At 39.3% G+C, this 22,719-nt stretch overlaps 1 protein-coding gene across 5 annotated transcripts in view; it reads left to right on the top strand.

Moving 5' to 3' along the window:
• LOC117305306 (ALX homeobox protein 1-like) overlaps positions 1-22,719 on the top strand; it is a 48,871-nt gene that overhangs the window by 11,691 nt on the left and 14,461 nt on the right. For 4 of the 5 annotated variants that reach the window (XM_033790160.1, XM_033790158.1, XM_033790157.1 and 1 more), the window contains exon 2: positions 6,100-6,464. In XM_033790160.1, the coding sequence (XP_033646051.1) occupies positions 6,100-6,464 (365 nt within the window). Of the gene's footprint in view, positions 1-2,792; positions 2,961-6,099; positions 6,465-22,719 lie in introns of those variants that run through there. The other variant, XM_033790159.1, reaches the window with a different exon arrangement.

The raw sequence follows: 22,719 nt of genomic DNA, 5'->3' as shown, positions 1-22,719 counted from the left end.
CTTTATAACTTTGTTAAACCATTCACAGTGAGAATGTGCGTAACATCGTGTGACACCTATCTCACGTGTTGACAAAGTTTCCGTTTAATTATCGTCAAAACAAGCGCCCCAAAACACACCGCGTTGACAAATACAGTACATGTCACTCTGAATGGTTCCTATGGAAGGAAGTGTGTAGACAACTCCCGAGGGTGACACATACAGGATCGGGGAATTACTTGACCAATTTGGGGTCAATTGTTTGCTAATTTGGGTGGGAACCTAACTACGAAACACCCATATCGACGTCGCCATTGTCTTCCTGCGCTACACGCATGTGTGTTTTCTAGACTATCCTGAGCGAGGTCATCGTATGCCCCAATAGCAATGAAATCTTATCACAGTTCTTCTTGAAGTGAAGATGTTAGAGTTATCGGATGCAATCTTCTTATTGAATCAAAGAACTGCCAAGAATTAGTGTCAGGTAAAACTCAAGAAGTGATTCTGAGGTGTTGGTTGAGATGAGACACGAGGCACTCACAGGAAAGGGGCATCGACGCTAATTTAATGTCTTAATAACAATTCTGGACAGGAATGTTTGGAAAGCCATGACTTAAGTGTCCGGTGGAAGCTGTTGGAATGAATGAATGATGAGTGGTTGATAAATGAATAAAATTGGTGGACGATACCCCCCCCCCCGAAAAAAACCCAGTTCAAACAAACAGAAACAGATACTGACATTATTTCGATCAATTTTTTGCTTCAAAGTTTCTTTTGTTAAAATGACAACATGACATGCAACAGCTTAGGTTGTACTTTAAGACAAAATAACCGTTAATGATAATGTGTGATCACTTCAGTGCATTGAGTGTATCGCCGTTATTAAAAGCCTACAAAAACATGGAATGCAAAACATAACTTTCCACCATTGGACTTTGTTCAGTGAAACAATTTGTACATGATAGGGGGCCTACTCAATGGCCTTGATTGACCTTAGACAATGATTCTCCACAAAAAACAAAAATTACCATCACTATTTTCTGTGTTTTATAAAACAAAACCTTATTGTTGCTTATGGTTGTAACTTTGTAAACCCCTCTAAGCATGACCTTTGGAAGTTAGAAGTTAGTGCTCAGCAATTGAAAACGGGAGCAATTTATAAAACATACAAACACGTTTTTAATATCTGTTGGTGACCCTCAGTTCAGTCCACTCTCCATGAACTTAATAGTTTCCCCAAGCCTCAAGACCAAGCCCCCACAATCGCCAAAGATGTTTTCCCCCAGATACGCACCGAGGTCTCCCACTAATGTTACGGCGTTGACAGAGTCTTCCTGTACCGTCAAACGGCGCGGATCGCCGGATGGCCTGGTGCGCGGAATCACCGCTAAATGGTTTCTGACCCTCGGTTGCGGCTTTTTAACGGAGTTGGTTTTTTTTTATGGTCGCGTGGCACACCCGTGTCCTAACCATAAAATAATACTAAAAAGGAACATAAGTGTCTATAAATAGCTTTAGTTTAATGAGTTTCCTCTGTCGTTAATGCGGGGTATGGTAAGATCTCATGTTGCCATTGTAACATAAAACAGGGACTTCGTGACGTGAGCTTTGAAATCTGAATAAGAAACAAGAACAATATTCACATTGTTCTTTATCTTTCAACTACTTATGGTTCATTTCTAACTTGAACTCTAGGATTCGATTAAGAATAAGTAGGTCTAAATAGTTACAGAAATACTAAGAAAGCGTACTTTAAAGCCATTGGACACTTTCGGTAAACAGTATTGTCCAATGCCCACACTTCGTGTATCACAACTTCTATATCAAATAACAAACCTGTGAAAATTTAGGCTCAATCGGTCATCGAAGTCGGGAGAAAATAACGGGAAAACCCACCCTTGTTTCCGCACGTTTCGCCGTGTCATGACATGTGTTTAAAATAAATCCGTAATTCTCGATATCGAAAATTGCTATTGTTTTAATGTTTTCTCAAAAAGTAAAGCATTTCATGGAATAATATTTTAAGAGAAGTCTTTCACCATTACCTTCTGTAAACCCTGTAAGATATTTGTAAATCTGTGAACTTTTAATTTTTTTCTGTTCCGAAAGTGTCCAATGGCTTTATTAGCATGTTCATGATTTTTCTTTTCAATATTAATCAGTCAATTGTAACCGCTTAGAACCTTCTAGTGTCATAACTCCATTTTTGATGGTTCTTTTTGGATGAAACCTGTTTCCGATGTTAGCAAAGTTGCTGACGTCAACGATTATAAAGTAATGTCACTCAAAATACAAATTGACACCCAAAACATCAAAAGTCGCATTTTGTCACCATCTGTATTTCATCTATCCAATTAAAAAAATCGCGACAAATAAAAACTTGTTTTTGTCAATTAGTTCAAAAACACCAAAATAAAACCCTGGTTTTTGCCGATAAGAAACCTCGATATCCTACAACTTACCGGACTCTACCAATTAACGAACAAAGGCCCAGTGACGTCAGCAAGGCAACTTGTCAATCATATAATAAATTGTCCATACAGGATTCATCGCCTCAGAGATTACAGTGAGAGACAAAAGGGGCGTGGCTTTTGTGAAACCGGAAAGCGGTGATCAAGAAACAATACTTAGTGTAATAGGACAGTTAAAAGATCCGATTGGTTTGCTTGTGTCCTTGCGCCGTTTCCACCCCTCTCTCTACCTGCTCTTGGTGACTCCCCATGGACCTTCTGGGACTCTGTAGTCCCTCATACGTACACACCCTCTCCTAGCGCACCGGATACCGCGTAGTATAAAGCACGTCACACGCGACTTAAATGGTCAATGAGGAAGCTAGCCTGTAAGCAAACGACACCGTCATCATCATCATAATCACCGCATCACTCACTAAGTCTACTGCCGTAGAATGCTCAATTTGGTCGGCAGGTATTACCTGGAGAAACACGCTTTGATCGGTGCGGCAGCGGTCTTCCGGAATCAAGGTTGTTGTATTTTGATATCTTTTTGAAACACTAGCTAACGTTTTATTGCTTAGAATACTCTTGCATTGACTTATTCGTTTGTTTATCGTTTGAAAGGTGGCCTGCACGTATCTATAACTATGTATACCAAGGTAAATTCGAGGTTGTGAATACGAGGTTGAAGTACTTAAGTTGTATTTAATTTTTTTTGCAACCGTTCTTTTATTTAGCTGTTGTTTTCACCACACTTTTTATTGTGTCAGCTTTACGGCTTCTTTGGTGATGGCACCTTGCGATTTAGTTCATTTTAGTGTTTAAAGAACAGCGACAATGCAAATACTTAATAGATGAGTGTTAACTAACTAACTAACTTATTAGTGAAGATGTACGTCATAGTGACGTAGCATCTGATAGGTTAAAGGTCATTCTTGCTAGTTATTCATTCTCGTCACGATGAGTGTTTACTTTCGTGAAAGTATTTCGATGTTTCTAGATTCACAACACGACGACATGTTGAGTGTTTCGTCTTCAGATCATGAACGTTGGCCAATATTTATAAAGTGGTCTACCATGAATCGCTAGCTGCCGTCGGATAACCCTGGTGAACCAAAGAGTTTCCTAAGTAGATTGCCATCCCGTTTTCGTTGAAATGGGAGAAGATCCTCGTACACGTTAACTTTCATATCATGTTTCATTGTATACTTAATGGCTATAGGTTTTTTTTTTCATGTTCATTTTCCCTACTTGAGTCGCAAGTAAAATATGTTAAATTCATCAATTTCTAGAACCTTGAAATGAGAGTCACATTTTGTACAATTTTACTACCATGCTACAATCTAGCAAGGGACCCTTGTTTCTACCTGATCATTGAACATATTTGTTGTCCTTCCACAAGAGGTACATTTTGTACAATTTTACTACCATGCTACAATCTAGCAAGGGACCCTTGTTTCTACCTGATCATTGAACAAGGTTTTGTTTACACTTATTAACATTGTTATGATGATGCTAATTGATGACATCTAATTGATGATATATAATTGATGATCTAATTGATGATATCTTTGTATTTGATCGATTTCAACTCAAGATAGATATTCTTCTACAATTTTGTTTTTTCTTCTCAACTCAGTGGGTATATATATATTATTGTTTTCCTCATCTCAAAGCATAAGAGCAGGGACTCAAAGTAACCAGGAACAAATCTGCTAAGTAGCAATATATAATTGCTTAGAGCAGCTTACGATCAAGTGGCACAATGTCATGTTGTAAATAAATTATTGCTGATTCATTGTAAACATTTGCTAAACAAATTATTCTGCAACTTTTCCTGCCTTGTGAATTCATACGTATTCTTCCCATGGTCTTGTATAACTAGTCAGTTTTTTTAAAGGATTATTCATGACCAAATTCACTTTTGTTGATCAGCAACCATTCCTCTCTGCTTGTTTGGGGCTTCGAGAAGTCCCCAGGCATCTTACAAATTACAATTCTGATTACAAGATGTTAAAATAGCCGCTTACCGCTACCACCCGCTGTACTGGAAATTATTGTGGTTTTTATCGCCTCAATTGGTTGAAAACAGTCCCAGGGCGGCAGACAAAGTCAGTGAGAACAACTCCTAAATAGCTAACTCGAAAACAACAAGTTATTCTAACACTATAGTCCCACGGTGTCTTTCTTGTCGTATTTTGGGAGACCCATGGGTAACGACCTTGACACCCCTAGGCGAGACCTTGTACCCCTTGTATCCAAACAAGGGTCAAGGAGGTACCTACATTTGGGTACATCGTCTGGCCAACTCTTATAAACTCAGGGTATATTTCATTTTCCCTGGGGGTGCTCGCTGGCGTCCGTGCCTCGGACCGATGCTAGCTGTCGGCTGTACCGGAGTGAAAGTGCATCTCCCCCGGGGGATGGAAGCTGCGGCACCACGGTCTTCTCAGACGTGAGTCCCGGTGTTTTGATTGCGTGCGGTACTCTATGGTCTCGGCACGAGATCGCTGTTTTCAAAACGCATTACTGGAGGCTAGGAGTTGTTACGTTGTTGTCTGGTCTTTTTGTACTCTGGTTATAACATGTTTATTATTTATTAGGATGTTGTTTTTTATTTGAGGGTCGGGTCTGCACGTGGGGAAAGAGGAACCCCTAAATTGTTTTACCATCTTGAAGAGGCGGCTTCACTTGATCATCACCCTTACCACATAGGGCTCCTAAACCACAACCTTGAACAACGACAACAACAAATATAAACACAAACATGTACAATCTTCCACTAACATAACCAACATAACACCTACTTAGGCCTACACCAATAACTCAACCAAACTCAACACTCATACCATAACGCAAATGTTTGTATGGTGCATTTGCTTCCCCACCAACTAGCAACCTAACACCAACACAACCTAATATCTCTGTAACATAATTTCCTTTCCCAAACCCAAAGCAACACCAGCACAACACCAATACTAAGTTATACATTGATTTCCCAACCGCGCCACCATAACACTATCACTACACCACTCTCTTTGTAATATTATATTGCTTACTCCTACCCGAAGCCAATAAACACCAACCAAACACCAACACAACACCACTACCTTAGTGATATCATTGCTATCCAATTCAAAGCCACATAACACCAACACAACACTACTATGTACATTATATCACTCTGCTCCCCAACTCACCGCCATTACGTCTTGAAACCCATTCTCACATTCCCCTACGATTTCTCTCTTCATGTCACCAATTGGTCATAGCACTTTCAGATTGAGCGTGAAGCATCATTAATTCCCTGGTATCCTCAACACGTCGTTGCGTGCTACGCTGCATTACATTTGATCTGTTTTGTGGATTAGCAAACTCTAGAGAAGAGCAATTTCTAAGCAATTTACACCCAGGCGTGGACAGTTTTTCATTCCGTTGCTGTACACAGTAGTCGTATTTACCTTTTGCTTCATAAGCCCCTAAGCTGGTGAAATAACTGAAGAGGGTTCAGGGTTTAGCTTATAACCCCTGCAACATATGGCCAACCTTCTCAGATTTGACTAACTTTTAAGAATTTTTGAAGACTGAAATCAGAAACAAGAATACATTTGTCAGATGCAATTTATTTACTGTTTCGTTTTTTTCTTTGGTAATTTTACATTCACAGATAACAAAGACATGACACCTCTGACGTCACCAATCGGCGAGTCCGTTAAGGACAATGATAGCGTCAACCCCTCCGGAGTCGGAACGGCAGGCGGTAAGTCCTCCGACCTGCACGACGCCTCAGCCGGTAGTCCACGTGACAAATCCTCCGAGGAGAATAACAACAATAAAGGTGATGACGGGAAGGATGGCGAGGGCTCTAAGGGGGACGATGCCTCTAAGAGAAAGAAGAGAAGAAACAGGACAACCTTCACGAGCTTCCAACTTGAGGAGATGGAAAGGGTCTTCCAGAAGACACATTATCCAGACGTGTATTGTAGGGAGCAGCTCGCCCTGAGATGTGATCTAACTGAAGCACGTGTGCAGGTAAGACTACCATTCAAAATTATCTTTCCCGCCAGAATAAGCCAAAACTGCCGTTTCAAACTAAAATAAAACGAAATTAAAGAACTCTTAGTGACACACACAGAACTTAGCCCAGTTTTATAGAGCTGCCTAAGCAGTTAAACCTGCTTGGAAAATTCCTACTTAGCAATAATGAGCAGGATACCATAATGAGCAGGATACCTTATTCTGGTAAGCATTTGTTTGTTTTGCCTAGCTTATTTTTGTACTTAAGTAGCCCTAATATTAAGTAGGGCCCATTTGTGTACATTATACCATAATATAAACATAACATGGACAATGTTTTTTCTCTTGTCATTTGTGTCCACTGTGCACGCCCTCTTTGTCAACCGTTAACAAATAGTATTAATACCATGTGACTAGCCTGTATGGCAACAATAACTAGACCAACCAATTGGAAAGCTTAAATTTTGCGACAGACAAAAATAGAAGCGCGCACGATTTGCCTGATTTAACTGTTTATGTTAACGCATCTTCTGCAATAGAACAAAATAAAAATGGTTCATTATTGCCTCAACTATGTAATGAGTCAGGGATCTAGACTTGAGTCAAATGGATAACATGATGCGACCTCAGCTCAAGGTTGCATCACATCTTGTTGCAGCTGTTTCAAACATTCGCAATACCATAAATAAGATACGTCACGACAACCCACGATAGAATCGGGATGTGGTTAGGTATTAAAGACAAGATTTATTTCACAGGATATCCGATATTTCCGATCAAACCCTCAAATTTTATCCCTCAACTCGGTAAAAAAAAAAAAAAATCAAGAATAACTTTGAGATTGTGAGAGGAGACTCAACTGTCGTGTACCACCAAGACAGCACCCGGTCAAAACGTTACCATTTTAAGTTATTTTAAAATTACCTCAACCCCAGTCTATACCAGCCAGCAGGCGTGGATGGAGGATTCTTATGATTAAATATCTTGCACCTTGCTTGATCAGCCCCGTGGTGTTTTCACAGCACCACGACCAGACACACGGGTCCCTGCCGGTTTGCTTTGAACCCAGTCCCCCTTGATTGATCTCCAGTCTTGGCACCTGGTGGCAAGAAATAACAGAATCAGCTGTCACTCCTACCAAATGAAACATGGCACCCTGGTGCTTGCTACACCCGATAGGGGCGGATCAACTTGCGGCACCCATGGTTGCTTCCCTAGGTGTTCTCTCAAATCATCTTTTTTTATAAAGGAAATTAAAGAAAATATTTTGAAGTGTAAGTTTGTCTTCGATGGTAGACTCGAAAGCCTTAAGGTAAAGTTGTTCTCCATCTCACCAACCCACCATGAAAAAAGAAGAGAAGTAAGACGTTATTGTGCTTTGTTTTGTGTAATGTTCTGAGGCTATTTAGGCCGCCATGTTGCTGATCTCAAACTCTGCAATTGACCAATGAAAGATTGATACTTGGCAATGGCGGTGAATGTAAAACTCAAATCAAATTGTAATGAACTAAATAATTGTAATGAACTAAATGAAATGCCACATTCTGGCTCTGAAAATCTGGTGGTTTGTTGTGCTTTGTTCATAATAAGAAGACTAGACTAGCCTTCCCAACTTCACTTCCATATCTTTTTAAAGTTGCTATCAGAAATATTGTGGGTATGTTTCAGGTTTTTTTAACCAGTCCTCCACTTTAAGGAACCACTTCATAAATTTCATTATATTCTGTCACTCTTACTCACCGCATGGAAGTAAATATAACCCCGTCGGTTTGCAAAGTTTCCGGCTCCCCCAAAGAAGCTCAAGTTTCTCACGATGACGAGTTTTGCCAACCGGCTGGGGAAAAATCCAATTTCAAGGGTGTGCAAAAAGGTTAAATGAAGGACAATTCGCCAGGGCTCTTTTGGGTTTACCCCCAAAACCCTTCAATAAAACAATGGTGGGTTCATGGAGCTCGGTCATTCTGCCTCAAGGCAACATGAAACGGCTGCTTTCACTCACTGTGTTTAACTTTTACAAGAAACAGAAAATATGTCTTAAATATTGGAGGAATCGAGGAAGAAAAAGTAGTAGAGAATGCTAGGTAACAAAACATGGAGGAAGAAACAGTGTTTTTTCCGCGGTAGTTTTGTAGCCATTATTATTGTCTTAACGTTACTACTTGCTCGTATTAAAGAAACTCTGGATTTGATTATCTCACAAGTGTTATACTTTGGAAGGAAACTTGAGCGATTTGTTTCTCGGCGGTAAATGGGGGTTAGTTAAAGACGGCCTCCCTAACCTAGAAATCTTGATGGATTTTTGAGGTCAGTGCTTTGTTAAGCTGTGTACATTAAGGTGTTACACTTCCCACTTCCAGCTTTGATTCGTAATCAACAATCCACTTTGCAAAGATTTCTCTCTTCTTTTTTTGACTTGTGGTAGAGATCGATCTAAAATCATTTAAAAGGATTTATGAGACGGGATCAAGAATTAGTTTTTGACCCCCTTTTCCTTCAATCCAATACATTCAAGCCGCAAATCCTACTCAGGCAATAAAGTGCATAGACCCCATTCGATACAGGGATGTAGGCCAACGTCCAGATAATAATTACAGCGATCCGGTTGGTCCGCTACTTCTATCCCATCCAGCTGTGTTGGAATTAGACTGGCAAAGTAGTCTTCAGATTTGTAAGAATGTTTCAATGTAATTTGGTAGTTTTTTTTCCCCGAAGCATAACATGGAACAATATTGAAGTGATTTGGGGTTTTTAAAACAGCTTTTTTTTAACCCAATTTAAAAAAAAAAAAAATTCTCTTGATATGTCAAAATGCTATTCTTATGTAAGCATGTGATACTTCCTTTTTGATATGCATTTGATATGTATACTACTTCGATTTACTTATTGTCTTCTATAGAAACTGACTCGTCCTATAACATTGCTATGTGTATACACTTTCAAGCACAGGGGACAAGATTGGTTGTTGTTTAATACCAGTATCCTCTTTTTATATGACCCTAAAAAATAAAAATAACGAACCTGTGAAAGTTAAGCTCAATCAGTCATTGGAGTCACAAGAGAACATTTTGACAATTCTTCACTGTTTTACTTTTGAAATGTTTTTATTTTGTAATCCCAACTTCACATCATCCCATGATAATATTGTATTCTTACAAGACGTGTATTTAGAATAAGGTACAAACCATTTGTGAACTTTCACTTTTTGTAGGACACAGATAGAGTTGTCATGACCCTCAACAAAATCCAAAACTCAATCGTGGATCTCCTATTTTGTAGCCAAATATAGACTTGATCTGGACCACCGGCCTGACATACCCCGTGTTTGTGAAGACTGCAAGACACTTAGATTGAACTTGACTCGTATACAACAAAGAATCACTGCATGTTGTATGTGCCACATGCTGTGACAAACACTGTGGGGCAGCCAGAGTCTGACCCCTGGGGGTTTGGTCACTGTGAGCAGACAAAAACTGCCCCAGAAATTCATCGTTATTGATAAACTATATACTTTTTGTGTTTGCGTATGGATTTAACATTATTGTTGAATGTTAACTCTGTAAAAACTGTAAATTGAATTTTGTCGAACCCTTGGTTGTTTTTTATTCAGATTAGATAAACCATAAATAAAATACGATTTGTAGTCACTGTTACAATTATGGCGAATACAACTTACTTGGTTAAGAGTGCAGCATCTTTTGATATAAACCTTTTTTAAGAGAATCATTGCACTTCGGGGTAATGTAATGGGAAAAGATAGAAGTTTTGTAAGTTACAGCTGTTGTATAGTGTCACCGGTCCTCTTTTGGGTTGCACAGGAAGTTGGCAGATATATATATAAAAAACTATGTTTACGTCAAATTAATTTGTTTTTTCCTGCTCGCCATTTTGGACAAAGGTTCAGAATACTGCCGCCATTTTGATTTCGTGATCGATATGCAAATGAGGGAACTTGATCTTAAACGGGGATTTTGTATCGTGAATATTACAGGCCTGTTAACGTCTTGATGTCTTTGTCAAAAATGTATTCTTGTTCAATTAAAAGCTGCATTTTTTGAATTTAGAAAAAAAAATGGGGGCATGTAATTATCGGGATACAGTATCGAATACCAGACTCGATTAAAAATCGATCATAGTAGAGTGGATTTTGTTCCATATAGGAATGCAACACTCTCTTTAACAGTCCGCAGGCTAGTATTCGGATTGTCAAAGCTTACCAACACATCTCGAATTAAGCGAGTCGATAATGCCGAAAGTATTGTGTACAAACATTCCCATCAAATGATTTACCGTTCGACATTTCTATCATGAGTAAAAAAAAAAAAAAAAAAAAAAAACAGCGTGACGAAGGAAATGTGCCCGTGGGGCCGATAGTGCTGTATCCACGGCATGAACAATCGTTGTCTCCACGCTAAATTGGGAAATAACCAACTAATCCTTCTATAACCCTTGAAGGCCGCGCAGACCGGCGGTTATAAGTGACGTTGGTTGGGAGCACCTCCAAATAATTCAATTAATGGATTTTATCCTGGAATCGCGCGTAGTTAATGGGTAAGGATTAGAAGAGAGTGGGTTTGCCCTGGCTGCATTAAGAGGGGCAAGGCGGGGGGGGGGGGAGACAACGCTGACGAGTTAACCCTTTTGTTCATTTATATACATTTTTTCTTTCTTATTGATGAGTGTAAGTCGTATTGTATCCTCCTATATTTATATATAGAGTGTGGCACCAGGCAAATGTTAAACACACGCCCTGGAATGACATAAACCGCCCCCTGATGTCCACTAAAAACCCACCAGCAATAAACATTTATTATACCTGCGGACGGTTGCCAACGTATAGAACAAATTGATGCGTATGTACCACAGCTTGCCATAGTCACAAGAAAGGAAATTACTGTCTAAATACATTGAGTTTTCGCTTCTTTTCTTCTGGTATATAAAGGCTGCAAATGGCTGCAAAAATTGTTGCGTAGCTCGCTACTTCCCAAGAAAAGAAAAAACAAAGAAAAGCAATCTTTTGGCTTCCTTTTGAGTGTGTTTTTCTGCCACATAAACCCAGAGCTGCAAATGGCTGCAAAAATGTTGCTATCCCAAGAAATAATAAACTTTCGTTTTTGGTCTTCTTTTCAGTGGTTCTTTCTGTCAAAAAAAAAATGACCTCAGAGCTGGAAAGTGCTGCACAAAATTGCTGCGTATAGCTTGCTACATCCCAAGAAATAATCACTTGCGTTTTGGTCTTCTTTTCAGTGGCTCTTTCTGCATGGTGCTTGAGCACTTAATTGTTAAATGGGATCACCCTATATCCCTGCAATAAATCCCTTAACCTTGTCAACCATAACTACGTTATTGTATTGCAGCAAATTGCTTTAAATGACTCCTTCATTTTCAGTTTCCTTCTAGTCGGTGTAAGGCGAGGGAGGGATTTTTTTTCTATTTTTATTGAACTCCTTTTTCGTCATCACTCCTTCGGAGTGCGGCTTGTGACCAATTAAGAAAAGGTGAAGAATTAATTTGGGTGAAAGTCCGGTGGGAGGCGAAAGTCGGAATTAGGTAATTTCATTTCAGATGTTGATGCTTTTTCTGTACATGTCGTGGAAGATACATCTAAGAATCGATAAGTTGGACTATTTGAAATGATTATTGGCTGAGGAGGTGCTCAAGCTGAAGCAATCTTTCATCAACTCTCACATGTGATTAAAAAGAAGAAATCTTGAAATAATTAAGTAGCTGAAAACAAAATATTACCCTTCGAATTCGTACGTCATTGAAGCCAGTGATAAAGAAATGTTTTCTCTCCCCACGGTCTTTGTGCCGTTTCGCACGAGGCAACTTTTACAGGCAACTTGGACACATCCAACTGCAGTGCATGCAACAGGACCACTTTGGTAGCTTATAAGTGATTTCTCAAACAATGTCTTACGATTCCCAAAACAAAGTCCACATTCAAATTTGAATGGATTCTCTTCTTGGAGATTGCCCGTGTGCAGCGCTTCAAGCGTATACTGTTGGTCATCAAAGATGGCAGTCAATGCAATGGATCTTTTCAACCAAATTATGTATCCGTAATGAGGTATACTATTGTAACAACATACCCCAATCTGGGTATCGATAATACTTCACTATAATCCAACCCAAAGATAATGAACAACCTGGTGCTTATATTGGATTGGGTTGTAATCCAGTTAATTCTCCATCTTTAAATCACTCAGGTAGGAATGTTTAGAGACAGGATACTAGACTTTAATAGGTTAAATGGCTACAGCGTGTGTGACGTAGCCAGGCTGAATTGTATAATACACACAAGCTTATAAATGTGGTGCTTTACTCTTTTTGTATAAATCATAGTTAGCTAGAGGTTATGTTTAGTCATTATTGAACATCCTGGGAAACAAAGCAAGAATATTTAGATTTCAATGTACATTACATGTACATTTTCGCCCCTTTATGAAAAGCTAAACATAGTATATCCGTGTAGGTTTCTCAACAGTATGTACAACAGTATGACGTATGACAATGGAAACCTCTAATGCATACGTTTTAAGATGTCCTTAATAACTAAAGTTTATCACACAACGTATGATACAAAGTTGATGAGGCAAAGTTGCCATAAGTTTGGTCTTGTGTTAGTAATTTAGATTCCATTGCAATCCCCCGTTGTCCATCTGTACTGTTTTCTGATGACCATATTTTGTAAGAGTGGTCTAAAAAACAGAAATCGTTTTAATAGATGGACAGAAGCTGGGTTAGAAAGCATAACATTCAATTTGTTTCCAAATAACGTTGTAATGAGCAACAATTTGGCTGATAATTTGTCTCTGCGCCCAACCTGTCTGCCAAAGAATTCCGACCATCCCTGCCACACAAGCATGTCTGGTACATCATATTCACAACACGTGTACCAGATGAAATAATGGTATAATTTAAATCTAATATGCATCTTGAAGGTATCGCAAATACCCTAGTGATCAACGTAGCTTAAATCAAGTCCGTGCATTTCCCACGTCAAACTTAAAACTCTACGAACAGTCTGTGGAAAATACGTTATACAAGACTAGGTTTCCAGCGTTCCGTGTCATCCACGCACGTGTGAATGTAATCAGCGTGTTTCCCGTGTAACTGCGACCGTCTGTGTGGCGATAGAGACGGCGGGCCATGAGAGCTGAGCACGCGGACAGAAGCGGCTCGGCCGTAACCTTGAGGCAAATCTCTTTTCGTAAAATGTCACCACAAAAGCCCTCCATAATTAAGTGTTCTTCGAGTTACGCAGTATGAGATGACTGGGAGTTGACGAGGGATTTTTGGCCAACAATTCTTTTTATATGAAGGGGGGAACTGTATACAGAAACATGAGTTCATTCGTTGATTTATTTTAGTCTAAATTCAAGAATAAACCATGGATGAAAAATACAATATTAAAAAAGAAGACCTGCCGATCAAATTATCAGACTGAGAGTATTCAATATATTTCGACTATAAAGTCGAATATAAAGTAGAACAAAACTATCACTACGTGTCCTCCGGATGTGCTTTCGATTGTGAACATATTTTTGATAGTGTGTTTGAATGCCTCTCTGTTGTTTCACAAAATGGAACACCCAAAGTTGATTTTGTTTTTGTCAGGGTACTGAATTATTAAAAACTTACCTATATTTTATCGATCCTGAACCTTCTTTTCAAATAAACAAAATAACGTATGTCTTATACTAAAGTTCTTTGACACGTTATCCGAGGGTTGAGTTTGAATGACAGAAATCATAACATTACCACTTCTACTTTGAAAACTCACTGAACTTTTGTTCTTTCTTCCCAAAAATTGTTGACCTCGAGGATGTACTTTGAAACAAACGAGTCTCCTTGTGCTTGCCTTTCCCGAATGTAGCAATTCAAAAACCAGAAGTGTCAAGTACGGAAGCAGATGCTTGTAGCTTCACCGCCTGGTAGCAGAGGCTACATGACAACCCTTGTCCTTAACTGCCCAAAATTCACATGAAGTCTCGATGCCAAATGAGCCTAACACATTGTACATTGTACAGACGGTTTATTTAACTTAATAGATTCTCCTTTAATAAGGGCGAGATTTTTCTCTTTGTTGCTAGATTTTCAGAGCAAAGTTTCCCATCCAACAACCCTCGTACCTGAAAGACATCAACTATACTACAACTATGTTTGGCTTGCATTAGAATCAATAAACATAAATAACCAAAATGCTACTTAGTATAAAACATCGTGAGAAACGGCTCCCTCCGAAGTAATATTGTGTTTGAGAAAGAGGTAATTTCTCACTCAAATATTTAAAGACTTTTTGTAGACATTTCCTACCTTTTTGATAGGCAACTGAAAGCCCACAAATTTGTGCAACAAGGTGTTTTGTTCACAGGTTTGTTATTTAATGCATATGTTGGGATACACCAAGTGAGAATATTGTGTCTTTGACAATTACCAAACGTGTCCAGTGCCTTTAAACTCTACGTAAAGTATACATTTCTGTCATTCTTTTCACATACCCTTAAAAAAAAACTAAAATCTGAAAATGCTAGTAAACACGGTCGACCTTACTTCAGAGATCGCGACAACAGATGTCAAAAGTATTTTAGTCGACTGAATATTGATAAGCATCTAACTCTAATGATTAAACCGTAAATATATCGTCGAGGCAGTTTTGGTGCTGGGCCGACTCTCTTTGGTGGAGGCTTTTTCTTGAAGTCCGACCCAAGGACTTCTCATTATCGTACGGCTATTAAAATTCCATTATTTTTATTGTGGCATTTACTTGTTCCTTCTTTTTCTTTGCTGATGGTCGGGGGGGGGGGGGGGTGGGGGTGCAGCTTTGTTAAGAAATTCTCTGTTTATATTTGTTTTTACTCTTCGTTTGATGCATGAGTTTGTGTTAAGATAATGCTGAATTTAACTGCAGATTTGTTGCTAATAGTTTTCTATAAGATGGAGAAATCTATAAATTAAAGTTTTGAATTTTTGTCTATAAACTATATCCATGCATTGCTGCTGGGTAAAGCAGTGGAATTTTGAGGAACGCGTCTCCATGAAACATATCAGAATCAGTTCTGTACTGTAAAAGAGTATTCCTTGAAATATTTCATATTCTTAGTCTGGCGAATAGATCCGTAATCGGGCAGTTTGTGACTCGGTCCACACACGTGGTTTCAAATCTTGATATATGAAGCCCAATCAAAAACTCTCACCAATTGCATTTATTTGGACTGTGGGGTAAAATAGGCTCTCTTCGGTTGTTAAACCAGGGGGATACACAACTTGTTTTATCCCAGCGATCTTAAACCCTGCCCTGCCATATCCCACAGGCGCAGGGCAATTTCCGCGATGTCATTAGGGTGAGCTCCCCTGGGGAAAGTTGTTTCCTTACTATGAGAACCCAAACCTTAAAGGTGCTTTCGACTTCGAAAACTTTGTGACATTTCAAAAACCTTTAAAGGGGTTCCATTGATATTTTATAATCTGAAGTTTTGTGGGTGTAAGTTTCCTGTGATGTACAAAACATCAAGTGCGGGAGACCAAATAAGGTCATGGGTTGACATGAAGTCCAGTGATTGGTGGGTTTTGTATCACGTGATACCATTTTTGAGCTTGCATTTCTAATTGTCCATACCTATTTGTATGGCTTGTTGGATGTTCACTTCACGTAGTTTCTTTTTTGAGGCAACAAAGACAAACTAAGAAACCTGTATGGTATTACGAGGTAGAGTGAAGTGTTTGTTTTGTTCCCACCGTTCAGTCTGTATCCGCATGAGATGTTAAACTTGAAGGACGAACCTTTCAAAACTTCTGCCGTGATTCTGAATTGAAGATCTCAAACAAATTCGTTTACGTCATCGTGATGACGTCACAATTGTTATCTGTGTAACATGTGTGTTTTGGTCAAATTTCTCTAATGAATCGAGAGTCAGTTATTATCTGGTCTGTTAATCCTTAAGCATTAACGGCTTTAGACGGATTAAAACTTAGCGCTGGTATTTAGAAACCGTAGATAGAAGCAGACCTTAAGTTTCATTAAAGGTTTTGTTGAAACCTGTGACGCTGTAAGTTTCCGTTTTAATGTTTCTCATTGTTCCGTTTGATCCAAATCTTGCAAATTTGTAGTCAAGATGGATAATGTACAAAATAATATGAAATTTGATACAAGATGAACTGCAGCTTAGTTTTAGCGGTCATTATAAACTCTTCTGGAATCAAAGAAGTCCGGCTTGTATTTTGGACAGTCTATGTTTTACGGCTACGGCTGTTTCTAAGGGTGTTACATGGACATTATATGCTTTATGTTAAAGTGATGCTAAAGCCGTAGCCATAAGCCGTAAGCCGTCAATACGGACACGGGTTTAAGTTTGAACTCAACTTGGTCTAATTTAGTTCTAAACTAGTTCCTTGACTTACTGTAGAGGTTCATGTCCTACTTACACACACATAATTGTGACTCACCATTTGCAGTATACCCGTCTATCTTTCAGCAGCCATTATTCAGGGTGCTTTTATTTTAGGCTACCAAGGTCTAGTACCCGACCCTCGGAAACAGACTCCTATTATGATAACAGCAACACCACAGTCTGGTTTCTATCAGCTAAGTTGCTAAAAATGCTGAGACAAAAGCAAAATTGCCAAGTCACGTTGAATCTCGCACGAGAAACGAGTTTATACGGAGTTTTCAAGTTTGTTTCTTCTTGTGACGATGATATAGATATCTCAGTTGTCTTACAATTGTGAACGTTTCATCTCCCCCAAAATGGGTCTTCATCAAGTTTTTGTTTCAATTTAATCGTCATTGCTTTAAACTAGCTTGAATGTGAAGCTAGTTTTACCAAGCTGGTAATGTCTAGTGACGTCATTGATTACATCATCAATGTGACGAATAAACTCTTTGGATATCGGCTCAGCTATTTTGATTTTAAAGTAACTTAGTTACGTCTTTGGATTTATGGAGTAAATTTGTTATTTTTAGGGTAAATGGATCATTTTTAGCCTACTTTCCCTCTCTAATTCATCAAGATAAGCCTTCATCCATCCATTATGATCTGTATCTACCCATAACTATGTTTATCTTACCCCAGGCCAAAAACAGATAAAGTGTATGAACTTTGACACCAATGGTTTTTTTTATATCTAGGTGATGAAAGCTCTAATAACTTGCAGTGAAAATCTCAACCACGAGTATGTACCTGTCCCACGCTAGATAAAAACTGGAAACGATAGTAATCTTGGACTCTTGACTGATTTTAGTGTGTGTTGAGTACCTTCGAAGTGTCCACTTTGCTTAGGCCTTCCTGTGCTCTAGGGCGATGACTGTACACTACCTTCAGCGTTTGTGCAAGCATGAGATAAAATAGGTTTTTAATGAACGGGGGGCTTTAACTCCATGGGCCCCTCGAGGGGGTTCAACCCCGTCTGTGGCCCCAGGGCTTTGGGGGACCTGTACGCTCGCTGATCTCCACTATCGTCAGATGTCATGGTATGGTCTGGGGTTTATACAACAACAACTTAGTCAGTTTATTAGTTCGGACAACTGTACTGGAGTTGAGAGGGCAGTAACTAAAGCACATTTCACACGAGAGCAATTTAGCAAGGCTCCCTTGCTAAATTGTAGCACAGTTGTAGTATTTTACAAAATGCACCTCGTGTGAAAGGACAATTCTTTCTACTGTCCTGTAAAGTTGTCTTGCAAAATCTTGCAAAACATTGCTACATTTTACAACCATGCTGAAACTAAGCAAGGGACCCCAGTTAAATTGATGTCGTGTGAATAGCACTTTAAAGACAGGGGAGACGCTCTGACTCTGGGAGTTTGGTCCTGTGCCCAATTTCATAAAGCCTGTAAGCAGAAAATCCTCCCTAAGCACAGCAAAATGATGCTTAGCAGGAACTGGTTTACCAGCCAACATTTCTAAAGGTTATACTGTTGGCGTCAGAGCCCCACCCATTTCTTGCTCGGCAAAAAGAAATTTGCTTAGCAGCATTTTTCTGCTAAACAGCGTTATGAAAAAAAAGTCAGGCTCTGACTCTAATCCCACTTCTCGACGATATAAAAAAAATGGGATTAACTTTGGTTTTTATTTACAGGTGCATGTATGACACAACTTGATGATTTGGGTGATTTAAATTGGATGATCTGACCTTTAAGTGACCCCACATCTAGGGTGAGGGTTGGTACGTTTGCAGTCTGTTGTTTTGAACCACAATGCTGTATGGAAAAGCCATTTTCAAATATTTTGCTTGATAAATAAAGGGTTTAGTACTTTTCAGCAAGGTCACAAATGATCTCAGAAGGGTAAAGGAATTAAGAGGTCAAGTTCACGGGTTGCTGGCTAAACTAAATTTCTTAAATTTGTTAACACAAAAAATGAAATGAGCATCTACTTTTTAAAGTTGCCTCATGTCTTTGCTGGATTATAAAGCCTGTAGGGCCTATGGATCTCAATCCAGCCAAGCAACAGATGTTGAACTGTGTTCCTTAACCCCAAATAGAAACCCCCACCGGACAATCGGCTGGACTAGATAGGCCTATAGGCTATCCCAATAATCTTAGTCACATGTTCAAACCAAACCTACTTGTTTTAATTAAACTCTACGGGTGCTCAAGACACTTATTTAATGTCATCTTCTAAGATCAAAAGAAATGACAAGACTGTGTCTTCCTTGATGAGGATTGCCTCACCGCCGCCGATACATCTTTCTGTTTGGGGTGTCCCCCTGACCGAGACAAGCTGCTTGGTGTGGGCCGTGTTTAAGAACACCCCAGCCTGCCGTCCAGTGGAGGCAGCGGCTCTACGCTGATACCCTGTGGTTTAACTATGAAAACAGTATGTGGAGGGTTTGTTCACGGTCGCTTTGGAATGGAATATTAGGGATTCAAACGGCGGTGATGGAATGTAGCTTGTATATGTGACATGTGGGATGAGTAGTACATGTGTACATGTATCTTGTAAGATTTGTGCGTCTTGGAGTGTGGTTCTTGTCTTGGAGGAATGGAGGAGTCTTACACATGCGAAGGTCATACCCGAAAGGTCATTATTGTGAACGAAGAGATTCCATCATGGCGTCCACACGACAGCAATTTAACAGGGGTCCCTTGTTTAATTTGAGAAAGTTGTGTAATGTAGCACTTGTTTGACCATATATATTGACAAGAAACCTTTGACAGTACATTGTTGCCTTTCTAGAGGTACGTTTTGTAAAACTGTATAACCATGCTAAGATTAAACAAGGGACCCTTGCTAAATGTCCCCCGTGTGAAAGGGACTTTAGGTAGAACATAGAGCAAGGAAGAGAGTGTCATCATGGCATCTTCTCGTTATGTGAATGTGAAGAGGACACTTTTTATCCCATCTTTATATCTACCCGTAAGAAGTGTAACCATGTTTTGCAGACATCAGCAAAATTATCTTTCTAATTGAGTTAACAAATCTGTACTCAAATCGCTTGATTAGAGATAGCTCTCAAATCGCTTGATTTATTGAGATAGCTTCGGGCACCATACATAAGCCACTACCATAAAGAAAGGTTCTGTATCTATTTATAGACGAGCAAAATGATGTCATACACCATAAACATGTTAGAAACCCATCAATAGTAGAAATGAAGCAAGTTCAACTCCGGGCATGGAATCATAAAGAATTACAAGTTGAGGCCAATGACTTCATTGAAATCATGATACAGCGATAGCATTCGGAGTTCCGTCATCCAAGGCGTTTTGATGAATTGCAATGGGAAACCAACGCCACACAACACATGTTCCACACACTAAAGGAAGCGTTTCATCAAAGACTGTGGTCTTTGAACGGCTGGTAAAGGAGACTAATATGCTTACAAGTTTCACCTCTAGAGGAAGTTAGGGGTTTTCCGTTTGAATCGAAACCAAATAAAAAAGCCGCACTGAAGACTGTGAAGGATACACTTTGAATTCCAAGAAGCTACTTGTTTTTTTTTATTGATAGGAAACTGGTTGGTGTTAAAGCACTGAGGTCGAGTTGACTTCTTACCAACTTAGATCTATAACACTATGGTCAAAATACTATAGAGTTTCGATCGGTCGCATTCCATGCATGCTTCCCTGGTAAATAGAAGTATTCTCCTTAATAGAGACCAGACTATCTTAGACCTCTCAGCCTCAGTTTGGGTGCATTTGTTTTGATTAGAGGAGAGATTATCAGGTTATTATATTATGTACTGTCCCTCTTGATTTTCTGAGCTTCAAAAATACAGAAGCAAAACAGAGTGGTAATTCATTCTCGTATACACCGACGAAGGTAAAAACCACCGGATCCTCAACTAATACTTTGGCCGTCTACTCACAGGTCTGAGACCCACTAATTATTCTCCATTCTCTCGCCCGATTACCTCCTCGACTCGTAACCTCATTTCACACTCGATTTACCATCTCAAGGTTTCCGATGGGGGACCACAAAATCCACCTCAGGTGTATTGTGGGTGAGATTAAGAAGTTTGCAAACTTCTCTTAGGACAAATTACAGCTGGAAATTGTTCAATGAGAAAGATGGAAACAGCCCCCGGTTGTTTGTGTTCATTTCTCTGTTGTGTAATTGGTTTTACATTTTTGTTGTATTTGTCTTTCGTTAACCGGAATATTCATTATATGTTTTTTTTGCAAGTTATTAAAGGAGTAAGCAACATGGGTGTGGAACATAAAAATGCATCCTTGTCGGCCAATAAGAGAAAATAAATTACACAGAGGTACAAATACTGCTGATGTAAAATAAAGAACCGTTTGGCGAGAAGTTTTACATCAACTATTTTGTTTAGAACAAAAGTATGATTTACCTCTAAACCTAGCAATATTAATGCTCGTCCCCCTTAGTAAGTCGAGTCGATATTTTGTGTCCCCTTCAGTTGTTTCTTTCACGACGAAGTGCCCGTTAAAACCTCGTCTGTGTTTCTCTTAACCACTCGAGACGCATCCATTACGGGTGGAACACGCTCGCTCTCTCGTTCACGATTCGCGGTGAATTTACCCGCTAAAACGCTCTCGAAACACTTCCAAAACGACGACCACCCTCCCGAAACACCCGGACAGCAACAAAATGCCTCGAGATTAATGGCTGATTTGAAGTGGAATCTCCCCTAAGATAGAGTTATGTCTACCCCTTCTCTCATGGATTGGAAAGGATTTGTTGTCAGTCGACAAGTTTCCGAAGAGCTAGAATTTTTTAGAGGGAAAGGAGAATGAAAAATTGACGGCTTTGAGTTGGACAGGTTGAAGTGGACTTTAAGCTAATGGTCTTTCTACAGAGGGGGCGGGGATATCGTTGGGGGAAATGTTTTTTTTGGGAGAGTCATTTCCTTTTTCACGACAAAATATTGTAATTTTTGTATGACATATAGTTGCCAACATGGAAAGAAACCCACTCTCTGTGATGTTTCATGAAAATTAAGATGACCAACATTTAAATATCAATACAGGTTAAAGCGCTGATTTCAAAAGGCATATACAGTAGCTAAGCACAACAAAATTATGCTTACCAGAATAATGTGACCAACAAATTACTAAAAAGTGTGAACTCACATGAGCAGAAAGGAAATCGATAGGTAGACAAATTACCATTGAATTTGCGTTTGAATTGGGAGACGGGTTTTAGGAGGCAGGATGCAGTTAGTGAATCCGAAGTTAAAGCAGTTTGAGGTTATAGAATCTTGATGGAAAAAAAAAATACAAAAAAAAGTTGATGAGTGATACCTTTTAGAAGTCCTTTGTTCTTTATTAGTTAGTGTCCATTCTCACTGCATCCGCCTGTTGACATCTGTAACAAAAAGAAAATACTCGTCTTTGACAAGATCCCTGGAGGCAATTTATCGACAGACTGAGTTTTGTCCTTTACCCTAAGAATGACTTGAGTATCTACCTGCATAGCCACTTAAACCCTAAAGAGCTCATCCACGGTACTAGTTGTATGTCAAGACGGACCTGTCAAGTGCGTATCCACGAGCACTTAAAACTGACTGCGATACTACCACTTTATCCTACCGTGTTTCCTTCGTTTTGTACGGCCTCTTCATCCGGTCGCCGCCCGCTCGAGATGGAGCTTATAGTTGCTTAACAATAAAAACCCACATAAAATAGCTATTTATTTCAAACGCTGGCTTTCGTGTGACGTTTATTCTAAATTGTCTGTTTGAATTGTGGTAATTCTGTAGACGTGTTCAATTCCAGTTTGATAAAAAGACTACATCACTAACTACGAAGCTTTCGTGAAAATAACAAATTTACATTATTTGTCTTATAAACGCTATTTTGTCG

The sequence above is a fragment of the Asterias rubens genome, chromosome 22, assembly GCF_902459465.1.
Source record: "Asterias rubens chromosome 22, eAstRub1.3, whole genome shotgun sequence".
Lineage (NCBI taxonomy): Eukaryota > Metazoa > Echinodermata > Asteroidea > Forcipulatida > Asteriidae > Asterias > Asterias rubens.
Note: the sequence above shows the minus strand (reverse complement) of the source record. Positions and strands in the feature narration are given on the sequence as shown.